This window comes from Ceratotherium simum, chromosome 33 (genome assembly GCF_057802395.1).
Source record: "Ceratotherium simum simum isolate JZ-2026a chromosome 33, ASM5780239v1, whole genome shotgun sequence".
In the NCBI taxonomy this organism is placed as follows: domain Eukaryota; kingdom Metazoa; phylum Chordata; class Mammalia; order Perissodactyla; family Rhinocerotidae; genus Ceratotherium; species Ceratotherium simum.
This window is the reverse complement of record NC_141932.1, coordinates 12564648-12586178: the sequence shown is the minus strand read 5'-3', so window position 1 is coordinate 12586178 and position 21531 is coordinate 12564648. Positions and strand designations below refer to the sequence as shown.

Here is a 21531-nt window from a genome sequence, read left to right as displayed (position 1 = left end):
CTGAGATAACGGGATGGGGCTACATTGCGCCCTCTGGTGGACACGACGCCCACGTTCGCTCCTTCAGAGGCACCACAGACCCCAACGGATGTCATGCCCTACCTTTGCCCCTTCTCACCATCTACTCCCAGTTCCCCCCAATTCACTCCCAGCCACACTGGCCTCCTCGCTGTTCTCCCAACATTTACCACTGAGGCTCCTCTATTTACTCATCCTCCTAGGACTCGCTATGGAAGAAGGAGAGATTGTTGGCAATCATTCATTAATTCAATAAATATTGAGTTCCTACTGAATGTCAGGCATTGTCACACCACAGGGGACACTGCTATGAGAGTAAGATTGTGATGTGAATTACAGTTCCAGGAACGGGCAGCTTGTCAGTACCAAAGGTGGGAAAGGCTGGAGATGATGGTGCCAATCTGATCACCAAAGGGCTGGGGAAATGTCGCCTGTGAGGACAAGACCATTAGAAATGTCCTGGGTTTCAGGGAACAGCAGAAACTAAGAGAAGGTCCAAAAAACCTGTGTGGTCAGGACACTGCTCAGTGTGACTAGTCTGAGTGAGAGGGAGGAAGAGGCCAAAATGAGGCATGGAAGGGGTCAGCCCACACAGAGCCTGGACCTTCTCCTGGGGGTGCTGGGGAGCCATGGAGGGGCGGTGAACAGGAGAGGGGCAGGGTCAGCTGGAGGAGGGCCGTGGGGGAAACTGACCAGGGGAGACACTGGAGCCAGGAGGCCAGGGAGAGGATCCAGGAGAGAGGACAAGGCCTGAGCCGGGGCAGGGACCTCTAGGTGACTCCAGGGCTATTGTCCAACGTCCCTCTTCCCTCCCTCTCCCCATGTACTCCCAGCCAGAGACAGAACGAAGGCAAAAATCTTTTATTTCAATTTTAAAGAAGCTACCAGCCTCTTCTCCCCACTTGGAAGCATAGGGAGATACCCGGTCAAGACGGCACCGACAGAAGGGGCATCGCCACCATCAATTGCTGAGGAGAGACAGGAAAGAGGAGGATCATTCAGGACCCAGGAGTCGAGCCCCCAGCCCCTCCTGCCTCAGACCCAGGAGTGCAGGCCCCCCAGTGTCTTCGCTTCCCTGCGCCACCCCCTCTCCCCCACCACCCCAGGTACCCTTCTCTTCCGATGGAAGGCCGCCTTGCTCTCGTCAGAGTTGATCCGCAGGGGGATGTAGGCATCCAGACGGTACAGCGGCTGGGGGCCCCCCATCACCAGGCGGTTCTCCCCAATCTCCAGCGACAGTCCCAGAGCTCCATCCTGGGGATTTGGTGAAATCAGTCCACTCTTCCCTTCCCAGCAACAGGACGATAATAATAGGGGCCAGGGAGAGAAGCCTCGTGTGTCAGGATATCATATTTAAAGGGGCTAATCTCCCAGGGAAAAGGTGGGAGACTGAGCTCTCCACGACTGAGCACTTACAATCCCCTGGGCATCCTCAGAACAGCACCAGAAGTGAGCCTGAGGGCCCCTGGGACAGAGAAGGCAGCCGTGCTCAGAGGGTAGCACTAACCAGGCTCACACAGGTCCAGCAACAAGCCCAGATAACTCCCCCTTGGAGACCCTGACTCTTCCAGACCTCATTCTCCCGCTCTGCTCCAGCGTGCACTGACCAGTTTGGGGAGGTCAATTTCCACCAAGAGGAGGTCAGGGGCTTCCAGCCAAAGGTTCAGGTGAGGCTTCTCAGGGCTGGGGAAGAAGAAGACCCAGAATTGAGAAGAGCCGCCAGGTCTTTGCTGAGGCTGTTCCCTGTGCCTGGCATGCTGTTCCCTCCCCGTCTCCCTCCTACCAGCTCTGCTGCCTCAGGAAGCCTTCCCAGTGGGAGTTCTGCTTCTCCCCTCTCTGAGTTCCCAGAGCCCCAGGACACCACCCCCTATGGAGAGGGAGGGATTCCAAAGAGCCTTGAGGAAACACGAGAGAGGGGACCCATCGAAGGCCCACCCTTCCTCAGGTCTGAGGGAGTCGGGTGTGTACACGTCCCCCAGCTCCTGGATCCGAGGACGCTGTTGGGACCGGATATTTTGCTGGGAGATGGAGCCGAGGAAAGCCCGGTTCTTCAACATGCGCCACTCTGCGGGGAGGGAGCGCAGGGTCAAAGGTCACAGGGGTCAAGATTCCCATTGCTCCTTTAGGAGGCATTGCACAGCCAGAGCCTCGTGGGAGAGACTCCGCCCCTCCGAGGATGCCAGCGATCTGACCACACCCCCAAGCTTGGCTTTAGGAAGCCCGCCCGCCTTAGCCCCGCCCCTCCAGGGTTATTGGCCAATACGATCTGCCTCCTGGAGATGCTGCTGGCTCCGCCCCTCCCAGGCTCTCCAGACTCCGCCCCTTATCTGGAATCCCCGGCCGGTCCCCCGAGCCAGGCTCACTAGGGAAGCCTCGCCCTCTCCCTGCAATCCGCAGCCTAGGGGGCTAAGAAAACCCTTGCCCACACTAGCCCGCCTCTCCCAAGGGCTGCCCCCAGCTGCTCCCGGCTCGGCTCCTCCCCGGCGGCCCAGGCCCCGCCCCCCACCTGGATTCAGCTGCAGGCCGTATTTGTCCTCAAGGCCCTCCCTGGCGATGGTGACCACGAGCTCTCGCAAGAAATCGCTGTTCTAGGAGAGAGAAGCGGATGAGATGCGGGAGGGCTGGGGGCGGAGGAAGAGGCCCCCGCCCAGGCCTCGCCGCAGCCCCGCCCCCCACCTGCATCCTCCGGTAGAAGTCGCTGTTGACAGCTACGTCGTAGGCGGTACAACCCTGGCCTTCTGCGGGGAGAGAAAGGGGGTGAGACCCCCAGGCCTCCGTGAGAACACCACCGCTCAGACACAGACAAGGAGAAAACAATGGAGGACAGCAGCCACAGAAACCAGAGAGACCCAGAGACTATCAGGAAGTGAAGACTCGAGATACGCACTTGCCAGGCTGGACTCATACCAGCCTCCTCTCCAGCTCCAGCCTCTACCCCTCGGATCCTTCCCCACCATGTCCCAAAGCTGACCCCGCCCCTCCCTCACTCATAGCCCTCCCATGGCTCCCCAGTGCCCCCAGGCTAAGGTCTGAGCCCTTCGGCCTAGGCTGGATTCCCTGTGTGGTCTGCCCCTCCCACCTGGAGAGAAGCTCAATTCTCCTCTAGCGACCTTGTCCCTTCAGACTTCTTCCAAACACTCTGGATTACTGACCAATCCAATTCAATCATTCTCTCTGGCCTCTGGACCCCTCTGTCCCCTCTGCCTAGAACCCTCTTCTCTGTCTTGGCCTAAAGAACTTCTCAGGTTCCTTCAAATCTTATATCCGACATCTCCTCCTCCAGGAAGCCTTCCCTGACCGCTGGGTGGGGTGAGGAGCCCCCTCCAGCGCAGCACAAATCGCACCACATTGAAATCATATCTGTCTCCTTCGCCCTCACCCAAGACTGGAATTTTCTCAAGGACAGGTTCTGGGTTTGATAAGTCCCTACTCCCCAGGGCAGTGCCCAAAGCTTGGTCCCAGGAGGCTTCAGGGGACATATGTGAATTGAAAAAACACAGATATAGACACAAAAACGCAACAGAGACAGGGGTGAGACAAGGCAGAGAGATAGAAACAGGGAAGGAGGGCGGAGGAGAAAACAGGGATGAGAGCGAGAGCTGGTCCCGGACTAGAGCCAGGAGATCTGCTAATGAGCACACCTGCCCAGCCCTCCCTCGCCCTGGGGTGGGGCAGGGAGAATTGCCAGCCTGGCCAGGTGGGCAGAACCAGAACTGCCGCATGCAGCGGGTGCTGGATGTCCAGGAGGCTAGGGATATGCCACGGGGAAGAGGATCAGATCAGAGGGGCCAGATTTCTAGGTCCTGAGGGAGGAGGGTCTCGGGCCCTGGATTCTTGGATCCCCGGGAAGAAAGGACCCAGGGGGCTGGATTCCTGGGTCCTCCGAGGGCACTGACTTGCATCCAGTTCAGCATGAGGCTCTCCCAGACTCATGGGGATGCGAAACCCGGCTTGGTCCTCCTCCAGCATCTGAAGCAGCTCATCCTCGGTCACGTCAGCCGGAGGAGGGATGCAGGGAGAGTGACAGATGTTGATGAAAACCTTCCCTTCCGAAGAGTTGGTCTTCACGCAGAAACCTGGTGGGAATGGGTTTGTCCTGACCATCTGTCTCTGCATGGGTCTCAGTTTCCGTCCATCTTTTGATCTGTCCTCCCCTTTGAGTCTTGGTCCTGCACTTTCCAGTCTGTTCCCTTTCCCACCCCTGGGATCTCTGACTCTCTATCTCTGAGTCTCTGTCCCCCTGGTCACTCCTGTCCTCCCCGTCCTCTCTTTGGATCTTGGTCCCTTCCCTGCTCTCTCTGGGTCTCTGTTCACCGGCCCCCCCGCCCCTGCCCCCAGCCTCTCTACCCCATTATTGTGTCTCTTTGCTTCCTCCTCTCTGTGTCCCCTGCCCCCAGTCTCTATCCACCTCTCTCTGGGACTCTATCCCTCTCTTTGGGTTTCTGCCTTTCTCACCAGGCTGAGGCTGGATCTGTGTTGATTCTGGTCTGCTTGTCTGGGCTTGCTGGAGCTCCTTGGATGCCTGTGTGAAGGAAAACAACCTCCAGGCTTGGCGTCTGAGTTATCAGACCCCTTCCTTGTTCTTCAAATGTTTACTGAGAAATTTTTATGTATATAAGCTGTGCGGGGAATAAGACATACTATGTCCTTTTCCTCCTTTGAGAACCCGGAAGAACAACCCCAATCCCACTTCCATTTCTTCCAGAATCTAGCAATCTGGAGTTGAGCACCTACAATTCCATGTAGGCACTGTTGTTGCCCTAGTGCATTCTGGGAATTGTAGTCCCATCTCTGAGCACCAAGAAAAAACATCCCCCGAATACCCAGTGACCCAGGAGCTGGTCAGTCCGCACCTGCAGCAGCAGCTCCTCGAAACGCGCCGCCTCAGCGCCCATAGTCTCTGCCTCCTTTAGCTCCGGCACCAGCAGCCTCGAGTCCGCCATGGCCCTGGGGAAGAGACCTAGGCGTCCTCAGTAACCCCGACGTGGGGCACCTTCGCCGAACTCTGGAGCCTGCTGCCGGGCCCTCAACTGACTCCTGACACCCACTATTCTGTACGAAAATCTAAGAATCTGGCCTGAGACTACAAGTCCACTCAGACCAGACACCGTCGTCAAATCTGCTGGGATCCAATATCTCTAGATGCTCCGTAGGTTCTACGCGCCCCATGTGTTAATAACAGCCACACTTCCGGCTTCTGTGTAACCGGGGACTCGAGTAGGCCACCCTTCCGGCTACCCCGACGCTCATTCCTCAATCCTGCGACCGCATTCGCGTTACCGACCTATCACAGTCTAAGTCTGAAGCCGCGCCTCTCACCTCAACCAATCAAAACTAAATCCTGAGTCTGACCCCTAAATGCCACACTTCCTGTATCGCTTAAAGCCACACTTCTCCCGACAACCACATCTGTCTAGGTAACGGGCCAGTCAAGCCTGGCGCACTTTCAAAACCTTAATTTCGATGTCCATCCTCCCTTCTGATCTCTAAACTATCACTTCGTCCCAGAGCCAGATTTGATTCTCTAGTAAATGTATTTCGGACTGAAAGCTGCACTTCCTGTCTCCAATATATGGACAGGGTGGCGAGAAGACACACCAATACGGCCACCCTTCTAAATCTGGAGCCCTCCTAACTATTTGCACAGGCACCCACATTTTCCTTCCCCCCCCCCCCCGCTTTGAGGACTGCGCATGCTCCAAACTATATTTCCCACCGCAGGCCTAAAGGCGGGGTCACCGGGTCCTAAGGCGGGGTTACGCTCTATCCCCCCCAGCCCCGCCCTTTGGGCTGGAGTGGGTGGTGCCGACTTCGGACCCCAAGGTTCCCCTTTGGCAGAGCGCCCCGCAGTCCTTCGTGGAAAGCGGCTCAGGCGGGGTGATGGCTGCGACGCGAGCAGCGCCCCGCGCCCGAGAGATCTTCTCCACGCTGGAGTACGGACCCGTGCCCGAGAGCCACGCATGCGCACTGGTGAGGGCCTGCCAGGCCGGCGCTGCCTTTTCCTCCGCGGTATCCCCCTCCCCGCCCCAGTTCTCCGGGCCTTGCTTTGCGCGCCGACTTCCGTGATCCTCCGCGGCAGCTCAGCGACTCCGCCCCTCTCGGTTCCCGTGATTCCCGCCGCGCCTTAGCCCCACCCCTGGAGGACGTTCCCATGAGCCCTTGCGGTTGCCGTCTCAGCCCTTTCGTCTGTTCCTTGATCCCTGGGAGCTGTTGTGCTCTGCGGTGCAGCACTCACGGTGCTGCCTCCCCACTTCCTCAGAAGCCCCCGAGGGGCTCCTGTGATTCCTCAGGGCCCCCTCAGAACCTCCCGTGATCCCCCGGGACTCAGAACTCCTGTGGGGCTCCCGTGATCTTCCAAGGACCCCCTTAGATTTCCCGTGCTTCCTCAGAACATCCTGTGGCTCTCATGGTCCTCCGGGGCCCCCCCAGAATTCCTGGGTGGGTACCCCGGTAACCCGGAGACCTTCGGAACCTCCGTGGAGGCCCCCGTGACTCCTCAGGGCGCCCTCCATACTTGTGGGGCGCCTGTGATCTCGGGAACTCTCAGAACCCCATAACTTACTGTAGTTACCTACAGCCCCTCAGAACCCCCGTGGGGCTCCCGCGATCCCTCACTGCCTCTCAGAATGTCCCTTGGGGCTCCCATGATTCTTCAGGGCCTCTTAAGATCCTCGTGAGGATCCCGTGATCCCTTGGGGTTCTTCAGAACTTCCCTAGGACTCCCGTGATCCGTCAAGTTCCCTCAGAGCCATCTTGGGGTTCCTGTAGATAAGTAGGGTGCCTCGAAGATTCTGTAATTACCTAGACCCTTCAAAATTCCGCCATGGGGCTCTGTGATCCCACAGGGGCCTCTAGCCCCCAGGCGTGGGAAGCTTGGGCTTCTCTTGAGGGAGAGAGGAGGAAGATGAGGCCTGAGCCTGGCACAGGCTGTGGAGATGGAGAGGAGGGGATGAGACAGAGGTCCAGGAGGGACAGGTTGTGGGGCATTTAGAGGGCAAGGATTGGGGTCTGGCCTGTGACTGGGTGGCTGTTTCCCCCCCCCACCCCATGGTGAACCCAGGAGGAGCCAGATTTCGGGGGAAAGACGCTGAGCTTGGTTATCACATAGTGAGAGTGTGAGGGACCTGGGGACAGCCTTGGGCCGTGGCAGGAGCCAAATACTGTTTGGGCCTGAGCTTCAGGTCTGGAGACAGGGAGCTGGGACTCGCCAACATAGAAAGATAATTGAAATGTGGGAGTGACCAGATTATCTAGAAATAGAGTGTAGACTCAGATAAGAGGATCTGAGGTAAGTACAGAGATCTCCCACACTAGGAGGTTGGTTAGAGATGGAATATCCTGAAATAGCAATAATGTGATAATAATAGCTTGTATTTATGAGATGCTTTCTATGTGCCAGCCTCTGTGCTCAGCATGATCACATTTAATCCCCACAACAGCTGTGAGAGGGGATTATTGTCATATTTTAGTGAAAGCACACAGAGGCTTGAAGAGGTAAGTAATTTGCCCACAGTCAACACAGTTTACAAGAGGTAAAGCTGAGATTTGAACCTGAGCCCTTGGATTCCAGAGCCCTTGGCCCCCACCACCTACCCCCAAGCAAAAGTCTCAATTTTGCATTCTGTGGGCCAGACTCAACCAACAAACATGTTTTCTTTGGCCTGAACTTTATTTTTGAAAATGTGCATCAGCCAGCAACTAATTCCATGTAAACATCCGGGATTCCAGCTTCTCTTGAAAATAAAATCCCACAATTTGGCAACCTTTGGCTCACATTTCCTGACAAAAATCATCTGGATCCAGTAGCGACTGGTTTTAGACAAGTCGTGAGTTCCCAGTCTCCACCAGGCCCTCTTCCCACACTAACATGGCCTGCCAGGACCCTGTGGACATTCTTTTAGAGGTTTGTTTTTCTTTGGGGGTAAATTTTGCAAACTTCCACAGAGTAATGATTATTCTGAACTCCCATTTAGCCATCACTCAGCTTCAACCATCATCAACATTTGGCCTCATACTGTATCTCTTTGTTTTCTCTCTTTTTTTCTGGAGTGATTTAAATCCCAGCTGTTATGCATGTTATTTTCCCATAAATATTTGAATCCTCATTTCTAACAGATAAGGGCTCATTTTGTAACATAACCATCCGGCCATTTTCATACTTGACAACATTAACAGTTATTCTTTAATATCATCTAATGCCCAGCTCGTGTTCATAGATCTCCAACTATTTCAAAAATGTTTCTGGGCCAGCCTGGTGGCGTAGCGGTTAAGTTCGCACACTCCATTTCGGTGGCCAGGGATTCGCCGGTTCAGATCCCGGGCACAGACTGACGCACCGCTTGTCAAGTCATGCTGTGGCAGCATCCCATATAAAGTAGAGGAAGATGGGCACAGATGTTAGCCCAGGGCCAGCCTTCCTCAACAAAAAGAGGAGGATTGGCAACAGATGTTAGTTCAGGGCTGATCTTTCTCACACACAAAAAAAAGCCTCTTTCCCTGGGGAGTCTTTGAATTTGGAACTTCTGGCTGACCGTTTTATTTTATAATTTTATTTATTTATTTATTTTTCCCCCCAAAGCCCCAGTAGATAGTTGTATGTCATAGCTGCATATCCTTCTAGTTGCTGTATGTGGGACGCGGCCTCAGCATGGCTGGAGAAGCGGTGCGTCGGTGCACGCCCGGGATCTGAACCCGGGCCACCAGCAGCAGAGCATGCGCACTCAACCGCTGAGCCACGGGGCTGGCCCCTGACCGTTTTATTTTAAAGTAAGCAGAGTAAGAGAAAAATCAGGAGAATGTGGCATTGGAAATGCTAAGAGAAGACAGAGTTTGTAGAAGGAAAAAGTGGGAAGCGTGTCTTGGGTTTAGCAAGGATTTAGGGAAGACAGGACCAGAGAGGGAAAGAAACCTTTAACAGATGTGGAAGCGAAATGCAATAAAATTCATAGAAGCTCTTAAGTCGTGCCACTCTGAGCATGTGACATGTATTGATCCATTTAGTCCTCACCGAGGCCCTGTGAAGTGTGGAGGGCCTATGATTATCCACATCTCCCAGTCATCTCCCAGATGGCTTAGCCGAGGCCAGGGTGTTATAAGACCCTAGCTAAGGTTGCACCCAAGTAAGTGTGGGAGCCAGATTCAGAGCGAGGCCATGTGGCCCCTCTTCCAGGTGCTCCACGCTAAACTGCCCCTCTTGCAGCACCCATGTGCTATGTCTTGGCCTTGGTTAGATGCCTCACAGCCAAATAAGTGGCACCTGGCAGGGCAGCATCGGGCCTCTGTCTTCAGTGAGGGTCCACGTGGCTCCCTCGCGTGATGACAGCTGAGGTGGGAGGGAACACCACCACACAGGCTCAGGAGCCGCCTGGCTTAGAAGCCACACGTCCCAAAGAGAGCCTGGTACCGCTTGATACAGCCTCATGGGCATCGCTTCTAGGGTCCTGGCAAGGGACACGCCCAATCACAGAATGCAGAGCACTCCAGGAAGCCCCAAGGCTCTGGCTTCCCACTGGACACTTATGATGCATTCCCAGTTTCCCCCGTCCAGGTGCAATGGCCCAGTCAGGGGTCAACATTGCCTAGTAAGGCAGCTGAATTGGGGCCGTCACGGTGGCATAGTGGTTAAGTTCGAGCACACCACTTTGGTGGCCAAGGGTTCGCAGGTTCGTGATCCTGAGCACGGACCTATGCACCGCTCATCAGGCCATGCTGTGGCGGCGTCCCATATAAAGTAGAGGAAGATGGGCATGGATGTCATCTCAGGGCCAATCTTCCTCAAGCAAAAACAGAAAGATTGGCAACAGATGTTAGCTCAGGGCTCCTCTTCCCTATCAGAAAACAAGAAAACAAAATACAGCTGAATTGTATCAGGTTTCCAGGGAAATAGAAAGTTATCCTAAGGTCATTTCTCCACAGAGGAGACAAGCTTTTATTAATCCTTTGTTCACATTTTCTGTTTAAAAGTCAGTAGGATGCCCTTCATATATTGCTGATGGGAAAGTAAAGTGGTGCAGCTACTGTGGAAGACGGTTTGGCAGTTCCTCAATAAGTCACCCCTAGAGTTGCCACGTGACCCTGCAATTCCACTCCTAGGAATATACCCAAAAGGAGTCATGACAGGTGTTCAAGCAAAAACTCTTCCAGGAATGTTCCTAGTAGCACTATTCACAATAGCTAAAAGGCAGAAACTACCCCAATGCCCATCCGCTGAAGAATGGATAAAGAAAACGTGGCCTGTCCAGACAATGGAGTATCACAGAGCCGTAAAAAATGAAACATTGATACATGCTACAACATGGGTGAGCCTTGAAAATACCGTGCTGAGTGCAAGAAGCCAGCCACAGAAAGTTACATGTTGTGGGATTCCATTTACTCGAAATGTCCAGAATAAGCAAATCTAGAGACAGAAAGCAGATTTGTGGTTGCCAGGGGTTGGGGCCAGTGGGGAGGGAGGGTGAGTGCTTAAAGGGTACAGAGTTTCCCTTGGGGTGATAGAAATGTTCTGAAATTAGATAGTGGTGATTGTTGCACAACATCGTGAACGTAGTAAATGCCGCTGAAGTGTAGGCTTAAAATGGTGAATTTAATGTGCATGTGTATTTTTCTCCTACACAGGAAAAAAACTTAGCTGATGAGGCAAAGGGGGGCAGGTGTCCCCCTCCCAGAGGACTCTGGGTAGAGATTGAGCTCTCCCAGCTGCCTCCCAGAGCTCTTTCCAAACTGTCCCCCTCTCTCCCAGGCCTGGCTGGACACCCAGGACCGGCACTTGGGTCACTATGTAAATGGGAAGTGGTTAAAGCCAGATCACAGGAATTCAGTGCCTTGCCAGGACCCCATCACAGGTATGAGGTGTCCCCAGTCATTATGGGAGGGAGAGGTGTCTATACCCCAGCCGTACCCACCAGCAACACCCCATTCTCTTTGCTTAGGCCCTGAGGGCAGGGAGCAGCTGGTCGGGGGAAGAGGCTGAGATTTCTGGCTCCTCCTGATCACAATCATCCCAATTATGGTTCCAAGTCCCTTGGATGCTTTTTGAAGTCACTATCTACTAAAATCCCTTCCTTGCCTGTGGGAGGCAGCCAGAGCCATGACCAATAGATTTATCCCCATTTGTCAGACGACAAAACTGAGACCCAGAGTGGGCTGGGGACCAGTGTTACTGCCTTGGGGTGCTCCTGGGCTCTGGAAATCTAAGCCCCCTCCAGTTCTTACATGCCCCCCAACCTGGGTCCCCCATTCATCTCCCCAGGAGAGAAGTTGGCCAGTTGCCTCCAGGCCCAGGCCGAGGATGTTGCAGCAGCTGCAGAGGCAGCCAGGACTGCGTTGGAGAACTGGAGCAGACTCCCTGGAGCCCGTCGGGCCCAGCACCTGACCAGGTAATGCAGTTGAGGTGTGGACCCTGGGAGGTGGGGAAGGACTTGGGGACAAAACTGTATTTCCCAGTATCCCATTGAATTCATTGGCAGCTAAGGCTCATATTCCCAGCATGCCTTTGAGCCTTCAGCAGCTAAAACATCCATTTACCACTATTCACTGGGCTAGTAATGACAAAGCCTCTATTTCCCAGCATATCTTTGGGGCTCATCTGAGCTCCATTTCTCTGCAGCTCATTGGGGCTGGTGGAGCCGTTTTCCAGTACATTCTTGGGGCAGCTAGAGACAAAGATTCTGTTTCCCAGAGTGCAATTGATACTAGAGCTTAAGCCTCAATTTCCCAGCACCTTTGGGGGTTACAAATAGCCGACATCTTTACACAGCACCCTCAGGTTTTCGGTGTTTCCAGGACTACATTTCCCATGAATCTTTGGTGCCTTCCACCCCCTGGTAAATGGTGGGGATGCCCCCAGCATTTCATGGGAATTGTAGTCCAGGTATGTGGGGTGTGTATCAGGACTCTATAAGGCTGGGGGATAATGGGAAATGACCATCTGCCTTGCCTTCCCCACAGGCTGGCCAAGATGATCCAGAAGCACCAGCGGCTGCTGTGGACCCTGGAGTCTCTGGTTACTGGTCGGGCTGTTCGAGAGGTTCGAGACAGGGATGTCCCACTGGCCCAGCAGCTGCTCCAGTACCATGCAGTCCAGGCACACAGCCAGGAAGAGGTGCTGGCGGGCTGGGAGCCCATGGGTGAGAAGCAGGAGTCCTGGCCCCCAGCCCCCTCCTCCCTTATGACCCAGCAGTGCCTGCCCCAGTCCCCTCATTTGTTCTTGCAGGAGTAATTGGTCTCATCGTGCCACCCACATTCTCCTTCCTTGAGATGATGTGGAGGATTTGCCCTGCGCTGGCTGTGGGTAATTGATGGGCTGGGGGCCTGGACTCCTGGGTCTGAGGGTGGTGGGGCCCGGGGACCAGGACTCCTGGGTCTGAGGGGGGAGGGGCCCAGGGGCCCAGACTTTTGGGTCTGAGGGAGGAGGGGCTGGGGGCCCAGACTCCTGGGTCTGAGGGAGGTGGGGCCCAGGGACCTGGACTCTGGGGTCCTTGAGCTGCCTGCCTTCCCCAGGCTGCACTGTGGTGGTCCTCGTGCCCCCGGCCTCCCCAACGCCCCTCCTCCTGGCCCAGCTGGCAGGGGAGCTGGGCTCATTCCCAGGAATCCTCAACGTGATCAGTGGCCCTACCTCCCTGGGGCCAGTCCTGGCCTCCCAGCCGGGAGTCCAGAAGGTGGCCTTCTGTGGAGTCGTCGAGGTATTTTCAGGGCTGAGAGGGGGCCGGGATGTGGCTGGGGGGCCAGAAGGCGCCTGTCCCAGCTGAACCTTGCAGGGGTCCCACAGGAAGGACGTGCCCTTCGGCGGACCCTGGCGGGCAAGGGTCTCGAGCTGAGCCTGGCCCTGGGGGCTGAGTCACTGCTGCTGGTGACGGAGGCAGCGGACGTGGACTCAGCCGTGGAGGGAGTTGTGGATGCAGCCTGGTCCGACCGCAGCCCGGTGAGCCCCATGCGCTCGTGTCCCCTCGTGTCCTGGGGGCCCTGCGTGTCTGTCTCCAGACCTTAGGGCCCCACGTCTCTGTTCATTTTCATTTTCAGTTCTTTGCCTCCCAAAACTCTATCTTTACACTGTCACACGTGTGGGGGTCCTCAGCACCTCAAGTTTCTGAATCTCCAGGTCCCAGCTCTCCTGGTCTTGCAGAGTCGGGGGCTCTGTGTCTTTTATTCTTTAGGACTTCCTTCGTTTTTCTGAGTGGCCATGTCCTTCATTTTCCAACCTCTCTCTTCACTCTGAATCGCCAACTTTCTGTGACCCACTTCCTATCCGGAGTTTGGGGCCTCGGAGAGTCTCCCGGGTCCTCGGCCCCTTCTCCCTGACCCTCCCCTGATCTGTGCATGTGTGTCCCTGGGTCTCGGCCCTCTGTGGGGACCTGTCCCCATCACGTGGGCCCTGAGTTCACCCCCCCGACACCACTTTTCCTAACAGGGGGGCCTCAGGCTTCTCATCCAGGAGTCTGTGTGGGACGAGACCATGAGACGGCTCCAGGCGCGGATGGGGCGGCTGCGTGCTGGCCGAGGGCTGGACGGGGCCGTGGACATGGGGGCCCGAGGGGCTGCCGCACGTGACCTGGCCCAGCGCTATGTGCGCGAGGCCCAGAGCCAGGGCGCACAGGTGAGCTGGGGGCACAGACTCGGGGGTGCTGGGGGAGGAGGGCCTGGAGACCCGACTCCAGGGTCTGAGGGAGGAGGGGCTGGGGGCCTGGACTCCTGGGTCTGAGGGAGGAGGGGCTGGGGGCCCGGACTCCGGGGTCTGAGGGAGGAGGGGCTGGGGGATGGACTCCCGGGTCTTTGGGGAGGAGGGACCTGGGAGTGGACTTCTAGATCTATTTCTCTTTCTCCCCAGGTGTTCCAGGCTGGCGATGTACCCTCAGACAGCCCATTCTATCCCCCAACCTTGGTGTCTGACCTGCCCCCAGCCTCCCCATGCACCCAGGCAGAGGTGAGCCCCTTAGGCCCCCAGAGATCCTCCTCCATCCACCCATCCTCAGCCGGCTGTGGGCAGCAGCACACTACCTACAGAGGCCCGGGGCGTGACCATTTGGCCTGGGTCTGGGGGCTGCCGACCGCTGCAGGCTGGTCCCCTAATGGGTGGGATATCAGAGGGAGGGGCCTGCCAGGCTGCCTGCGCTCCCTCGTCACCCCTTCCAGGTGCCGTGGCCTCTGGTGGTGGCCTCCCCATTCCGCACAGCCAAGGAGGCACTGGCCATGGCCAACGGGACGCCCCGAGGAGGCAGTGCCAGTGTGTGGAGCGAGAGGCTGGGGCCGGCCCTGGAGCTGGGCTACGGGTCAGTTGGCATCCACGGGGGCACAAAGAGCTGGACGGCCCCAGCTTCGTTCCTGGTGTCTCCCTCTCTCTCCGGGTCTCTGTCCCTCTCTCCAGTCCCTCTCCCCCCAGTCTCTCTGACTCACTGCCCGCCTCAGTTTTCTCTCTGCTGTCCCCTCCCTCCCTGCAGGCTCCGGATGGGGACAGTCTGGATCAATGCCCACGGCCTCAGGGACCCTGCCGTGCCCATGGGTGGCTGCAAAGAGAATGGGTCTTCCTGGCACGGGGGCCCAGATGTGAGTGCCCCCCTCCCCACCCGTCCCACCCCTTTGTCCACCCCGTGCCCGCCTTGCGTCCGCTTGACAGTGTCCCTCTCACAGGGTCTGTATGAGTACCTGCAGCCCTCAGGGACCCCCGCCAGGCTGCCCCACCTTTCCGAGAATCTCAACTATGACACTTTTGGCCTTGCTGTCCCCTCCGCCCTTCCGGCTGGGCCTGAAACAGGGCCCAGGTGAGCTCTTCCAGGGGCTGCAACTCCCAGCATCCCTGAGGGGCGGGAGGGGAGAGGGGAAGTTGTGACAGGCTGGAGGGTGATTCGTGAGAGCCATTGAGGGTCTTGCTGAGAATTGCATTCTGGGTCTTACGGCTTCACCCCCCCACCCCCAGGCCTGATGAGAGTCTTAGTTCTGCCAAATGAAAGTCTGTGCTCTCGCAGAGACTCATGGGGCCAGGAATTTGGGGTCCCCCAGAGGTTCATGGGAGCTGTGGTGGTTCATCGAATGGGATGAGGCGTGGGCTCTGAGCAGACCTGGCCCCAGGACCCACCCTAACACCTCACTTTGTTCCAGCCCAGCACCCCCCTATGGGCTTTTCGTGGGGGGCCGTTTCCAGGCTCCGGGGGCCCGGAGCTCCAGGCCCATCCAGGATTTGCAGGGCAATCTCCATAGCTATGTGGCTGAGGGTGGAGCCAAGGATATCCGAGGTGCCGTGGAGGCCGCTCACCAGGCTGCCCCCAGGTAAGGGGCGTCAGGTGGGAAAGCCCAGGGGTCGTGGGGCATCAGAGGGGGTAGTCTGGGACCCCCAAGGGCTGATGGGATATGGAATCTGGACGCTGAGGGCAGGTGGGCGGTGGAGTCTGAGCTCCCAGGGCTGATAGGATATGGGTCTGGCCCCTCACTCGCCTCCCCGGAAGGATGGGCCACAGGCCCTGGACCCTGAGGGCAGGGGCTGTGGACAGAGATGGGGCACCTGGGATGAGCCAGGCCCAGGATGCCCACCTGGTGTGTACCGTGTGCACTGTTGACCCACAGCTGGGTGGGCCAGTCGCCAGGGGCCCGGGCAGCCCTGCTGTGGGCCCTGGCAGCCGCTCTGGAGCGCAGGGAGTCTGCCCTGGCCTCGAGGCTGGAGAGGCACGGAGTGGAGCTCAAGGTCGCCAAGGCGGAGGTGGAGCTGAGCGTGAGGCGGCTTCGGGCATGGGGGGCCCGCGCCCAGGCCCAAGGCCACACCCTGCAGGTGAGAGGGGTCTGTAGGCGGGCGGACAAGGGGGGGCAATCTGGAGGGAGGTCAGAGCAGGGGCTCTGGAATGAGTCAGACATGGGGTCCGGGCCCAGCCCCACTGCCTCCCAGCTGCATGATCATCGGCAAGTAGCCTCACCTCTCTGCACCTCAATTTTCTCATCTGTGTAATGGGCATACGGCCTGCCTCATAGAGAAGTGTTTCAAATTGTTGTTAGTGACCCATTACTGGGCTGTAAAATCAATTTAGTGGGTTGGGGACCGGTCTGGTGGCATAGTGGTTAAGTCTGGCGCGCTCTGCTTCGGCAGCCCAGGGTTCGCAAGTTCAGATCCCGGGTGCAGACCTACACACCACTTGTCAAGCCATACTGTGGTGGCGTCCCACATACAAAAAAGAGGAAGATTGGCAACGGATGTTAGCTCAGAGCCAATCTTCCTCACCAAAAAATAAATAAATTTAGTGTGTCGTAACCATGATTTTCTCTTTTTTTTGATAAAAGAGACTAGGGTAGAAAATAGAGAGTACATTGCACAGAGTATTTTTTGGTGTGACTTTTGTTTGATTTATATACATAATATGCAACTAAATATGGATACTGGGTTTGTGTGAACCATACGGCGGGTCCAGTGAAGAAACTGAGGATTCAGCAACTCAGGCGATGGCACAGGAGTGCTCAGGGATAGAGATAACAGAAAGATAACAGAAAGATAAGAAGTCATTTGACCTGGGTCACCTCCATAAATGAGATGCAATCATACAATTACAAGATGGTATTGACCTTGAGGAGTTGTTAATGAAGACTAAATGAGCTGAACACCTAAGGCCTGACATATAGCCAAGGGCTCAAAAAATGTTTGCTTATGGATGGCCACTAAGCACCAGAAAAGACGCTCAACATCATTGATCACTGGTGAAATGCAACTCAAAACCACGATGAGATATCACTATGTACCTATTAGAATGGCTGAAATTCAAAAGACAACCACACCAAGTGTTGGTGAGAATGTGGAGGGACTGCAACTCTCGCCCCCTGCTGGTGGGAGTGTAAAAGGGACAACCACTTTGGAAAACCCTTGGGCAGTTTCTAAAAAAGTTAAGGGTACTCGTACCATATAACCCGCCATGATTCCTAGTTATTTATTTAAGTAGATTTAATTTTGGGCCGGCCCCGTGGCTTAGCGGTTAAGTGCGCACGCTCCGCTGCTGGCGGCCCGGGTTCGGATCCTGGGTGTGCACCGACGCACCGCTTCTCCAGCCATGCTGAGGCCGCATCCCATACAGCAACTAGAAGGACGTGCAACTATGACGTACAACTATCTACTGGGGCTTTGGGGAAAAAAAAAAGAGGAGGATTGGCAATAGATGTTAGCTCAGAGCCCGTCTTCCTCAGCAAAAAGAGGAGGATTAGCATGGATGTTAGCTCAGGGCTGATCTTCCTCACAAAAATAAATAAATAAATAAATAAGTAGATTTAATTTCTAGATTTTAACCCAAGAGAACTGAAAGCATATATCTGTAAAAAGACCTACACACAATTGTTTATAGCAGCCTTATTCATAGTAGCCAAAAACCAGAAGCAATTCAAATGTCCCTCAACAGATTAATAGAGAAACAAGATGTGGTTCATCCTTACAATGGAATCCTACTCGGCAGTTGGAAGGAGTGACTATGCTACAATGTGGACAAATCTCAAAATGACTCAGCTGGGTGAAAGAAGCCAGATAAAAGACTATGATTCCATATCTAGAAAATTCTGGAAAATTCTAGAAAATACAAACTAATCTATAGAGAGAAAGCAGATCAGTGGTTGTCTGAGGACAGAGAGGTTTCAAATAGGGGCAGGAGGGAAGGTGCAAAGGGGCACAAGGAAATTTGGGGGGTGAAGTTCATTATCTTGATAGTGGTGATTGGTTTCATGGGTGTCTACATGTATCAGAATTTATCAAATTGCACCCTTTAAAGTGTGTGCAGTTTAGTGAATGTCAGTTGTGTTCTATAAAGCTTTAAAAAAAAAAAAATGGGGCTGGCACCATGGTGTAGTGATTAAGTTCGGTGCATTCCACTTCAGTGGCCTGGGTCCACAGGTTCTGATCCCGGGCACGGACGTGCACCACGCGTCAGCCATTCTGTGGTGGCGACTCACATATAAAGTAGAAGAAGATTGGCACAGATGTTAGCTCAGGGCTAATCTTTCTCAACAAAAACAAAATACACACTAACAAACCTAGACTCAGGCCAGGTTCTGAGCCCTCTACACACGTTAACTCATTTCATCCAACAAATCTCTGAGGTAGGCACTATTATTAGCCCCATTTTTTTTTTTTTGTGAGGAAGATCAGCCCTGAGCTAACATCCGATGCTGAGCCGCCTCTTTTTTGCCGAGGAAGATTGGCCCTGGGCTAACATCCGTGCCCATCTTCCTCTACTTTATATGGGATGCCGCCACACCATGGTGTGACAAGTGGTGTGTCGGTGCGCACCCAGGATCCGAACCCGTGAATCCCAGGCCACCAAAGCAGAGCGTGTGCACTTAACTGCTTGCACCACCGGCCAGCCCCTAGCCTCATTTTAAAGATGGGAAACTGAGGCCCAGAGAGGTTAAGTGACTCACCCAAGGTCACACAGCTGGTGAGTGGCAGAGCTGGGACTTGAAGGCAGGATCTGGCTGCAGTGTGTGCTCTGAACCATCACCTGTTATGTTATTATTGGAGTTGTTACGGAAAACAAAGATGGGGATAAGGAAGAGAAGGGGCGGGCGATGGAGAAGGCCCTGGGAGGGCAGTCAGGCTCCTTTGCCCCTCCCTTGACCTCCTGCCCATCCCTACAGGTCGCAGAGCTGAGAGGCCCCGTGCTCCGGCTGCGGGAGCCGCTGGGCGTGCTGGCTATCGTGTGCCCGGACGAGTGGCCCCTGCTCGCCTTCGTGTCCCTGCTGGCCCCTGCGCTGGCCCACGGCAACACTGTGGTCTTGGTGCCCAGCGGGGCCTGTCCCATCCCTGCCTTGGAGGTCTGCCAGGTACAGTCGCCTGCCTTCCTGCTGCGGCTCCCAGCAGCCTCTGGGGCAGCAGACGGATGAAGGGTGCCCCCAGGCCTGCACGGAGCTCGGCTGTCACCCCACCTGCCTTGATAACCCCAGACCCAGCATCCAAGCCTCCCTCCTTGTAGACCCAATGACCATTCTCTCCAGACCGCAAGCCTTGACCAGTCAGGACCCCAGTCCCATTCCTTCCCCAGATGCTCACCCCTCACCCTGCCCCCACTGCCCTCAGGGTCTCTGACTCCTTCCCTCCCAACCCTGGATGACCCACTCTCCCATCCCCTAGGATATGGCCACCTTGTTGCCTGCGGGCCTGGTGAACGTGGTGACAGGCGACCGTGACCACCTGACCCGCTGCCTGGCCTTGCACCAGGACATCCAGGCCCTGTGGTATTTCGGATCTGTCCAGGTACCCTTTGTTTCGCTGTCTTCAACATCTTAAACGTGGCTACACCCCTTTAGAACCACTGTTGCTAAGGGAGAGAAACTCCTTGGCAACCAGGTTCTGAGGTCCTGCCCCTTTAGAGCCCCGGTTGCTAAGGAGGAAGATCTCCTTAGCAACAGGGGACTGAGATTCTGCCTAGCCCAAAGACCTAATCTCATTGGACATCCCATTGCTAAGGACCACACCCTGGCAACAGAGTCAGAAGCCCACAGTCCACCCTCTTAAACCTCCTGATGGTGACAGATGGGAACTCCTTGTCAACAAGAACCCTGGGCCCCATTCCTTCCAATGTGGGCTGTTAACAGAGGAAATTCCCTAGCCACAAAGGTCAACCTTGTTTCCCTCAGCATCTGGAAATTTTGCTTGCTAGGAGCTGAGCAGTATAGCAACAGAGCCTAGATCAAGCCCTGAGTCCCCTCCTCAGTAACAGTTCTTGTTGCCAAGGGAGCAGCTGCTTAGCAACCAAGCCAGTGGATGTGCTGATCCCCCCTCTCCCCATGCCAGGGCTCCCAGTTTGTGGAGTGGGCCTCAGCAGGAAACCTGAAGCCGGTGTGGGTGAACAGGGGCCTCCCACGGGCCTGGGATCAGGACGCTGAGGGGGCAGGCCCAGAGCTGGGGCTGCGGGCAGCACGGACCAAGGCCCTGTGGCTGCCCATGGGGGACTGACGCCTGAGCACCACCACTCCATCTTGGACGGAGGAGAGATGGACCCAAACCAACACCAGATGCCTGAAACTTTCTTCTCATGGTTCCGTGCTCTCTAATACACCCTGACCAACCTTGGCTGTGCTTCTGAGGGGAGGGAGAGCAGTCAGCAACTTCTGGTCTATTTGAGGCCATTTTAGTTCTGACACTCGGCAGCCCCAAGGGCTGGTTCCACTACAGCACAGAGTTTATGAACCAGATAAGGGGACCCTGGAATCCACAGCCAGGGCCCTGGGGCCTCTCGTCTCTTCCGATCTGCTCCATCTGGCGGAGGCTGCTCTTTGACTTTGTCTGCTTACACATTGCCGCAGAATCCATAGTGTGCTGGTATGAAATAAAATGCAGTAGCTCTCTGGAATAAAATAAAAGCCCTGGTAAGTAACTTTTGCCAATTTCTGTGGTGTAAATGCTCCCACCATGTCAGATTTCAAGCCCCAGATGATTGAACAACCAGCTGACAGAATTCCTGAAATTTTTTTTTTTTTTTTTGCTGAGGAAGATTCTCCCTGAGTAACATCTGTGCCAATCTGCCTCTATTTTTTATGTGGGTCGCAGCCACAGCATGGTCGCCGACGAGTGGTATAGGTCCGCACCCGGGAACTGAACCCCGGCTGCTGAAGCAGAGCATGCCCAACTTAACCAGTAGACCACAGGGCTGGCCCCCAGAATTCCTGAACTTCTAGTAATCGGGTCCCATGAGCCAAAATGAGCCGCTTCAGCATACCACTGTTTTAGCAGATGCCAGGAACCCACTCAGGCTAGCTTAGGATAAGAGGGAATTTTCTGGAATGCTACAGAGATACCTTACAGAAGACAGGGTAGGACAGGCATCTGGGCGCCCCAGGTCCCGAGAACCCGGAATGTAGACAGGAACCTGGGCAGGTCCTGTCTCCATGGGCCCCTGATCTCTTGGGTCTTGTATTTCTGCCTATCTGCTTCATTCAGATCTTTCTAGGAAAGATGTGACTTTAGGAAAGCTTCTTAATGACTCTGGGCCTGAGTTTCCTCATTTGTAAAATGGGGTTCATAGTTCCAGCCTCATTGGGTTGACTCTGTGATGGGTAACACAACGTGCTTAATGAGTGTTAGCTGTTAATTAGCGGTTGATTGTGTTCTGGGGCAAATGAGAATGGGCAACCTCCTGTCCGTATTTGACTAAGGCTGGGCAGAATAGATTACCTCTCATGGGATCTGGACATTTGGACGGGAGAGACACAGGAATGGGAGAGTTGGAGGAAAGTCTCTGGAAAGTTCTGGTTCCTACCTGTGGTTTGACAACTGCCTCCCAGATTCCGTGGGCTGCCTTGGTGTCCTTCCTGTTAGTCCTGTTGCTTTAACCAGCCAAAGCCAACTGTGGCAGGTCTGTGTACCACCGACCCAGACCACAGAGGATGCTCAGTGCCGCATCCCCAGGAGGGGACATCTGATTGGCTGGCTAGGTCAGGTGTCCACTTCTAGTCCAATCATCTCTGACCAGGAGGCAGGGGCTCCTAATCAAAGCAGCCATCCAGTCAGTCAACAACTATCCATTGGGTGCCTGCTCTGAGTGGGTCACTGTTCTAGGTGCTGGG

General features: G+C 55.3%; 2 protein-coding genes across 3 annotated transcripts; one reads left to right on the top strand and one right to left on the bottom strand.

Moving 5' to 3' along the window:
* Positions 1 to 864: 864 nt before the first annotated feature.
* Positions 865 to 6061, bottom strand: PIH1D1 (PIH1 domain containing 1). 2 transcript variants are annotated; one of them, XM_087421365.1, is made up of 10 exons: positions 5960 to 6061; positions 4872 to 4965; positions 4474 to 4540; positions 3915 to 4094; positions 2695 to 2756; positions 2525 to 2606; positions 1954 to 2083; positions 1626 to 1701; positions 1129 to 1272; positions 865 to 986 (listed from the first exon to the last, which is right to left on the bottom strand). In XM_087421365.1, exons 2-10 carry the CDS (start codon positions 4959 to 4961, stop codon positions 945 to 947), a joined length of 873 nt encoding a protein of 290 aa, XP_087277491.1. In that variant the 5' UTR covers positions 4962 to 4965; positions 5960 to 6061; the 3' UTR covers positions 865 to 944. The 2 variants fall into 2 exon arrangements, with proteins under 2 accessions (XP_087277491.1, XP_087277490.1); XM_087421364.1 differs by lacking the exon at positions 5960 to 6061 and adding an exon at positions 5735 to 5805.
* ALDH16A1 (aldehyde dehydrogenase 16 family member A1) lies at positions 5818 to 20342 on the top strand. Its single transcript, XM_004440272.3, has 17 exons — positions 5818 to 5988; positions 10757 to 10859; positions 11267 to 11393; positions 11965 to 12143; positions 12230 to 12307; positions 12517 to 12698; positions 12785 to 12937; positions 13424 to 13609; positions 13841 to 13936; positions 14146 to 14282; positions 14451 to 14556; positions 14641 to 14771; positions 15109 to 15276; positions 15571 to 15772; positions 18604 to 18789; positions 19097 to 19219; positions 19760 to 20342. Exons 1-17 carry the CDS (start codon positions 5899 to 5901, stop codon positions 19919 to 19921), a joined length of 2409 nt encoding a protein of 802 aa, XP_004440329.1. The 5' UTR covers positions 5818 to 5898; the 3' UTR covers positions 19922 to 20342.
* The last annotated feature ends 1189 nt before the right edge of the window (positions 20343 to 21531 follow it).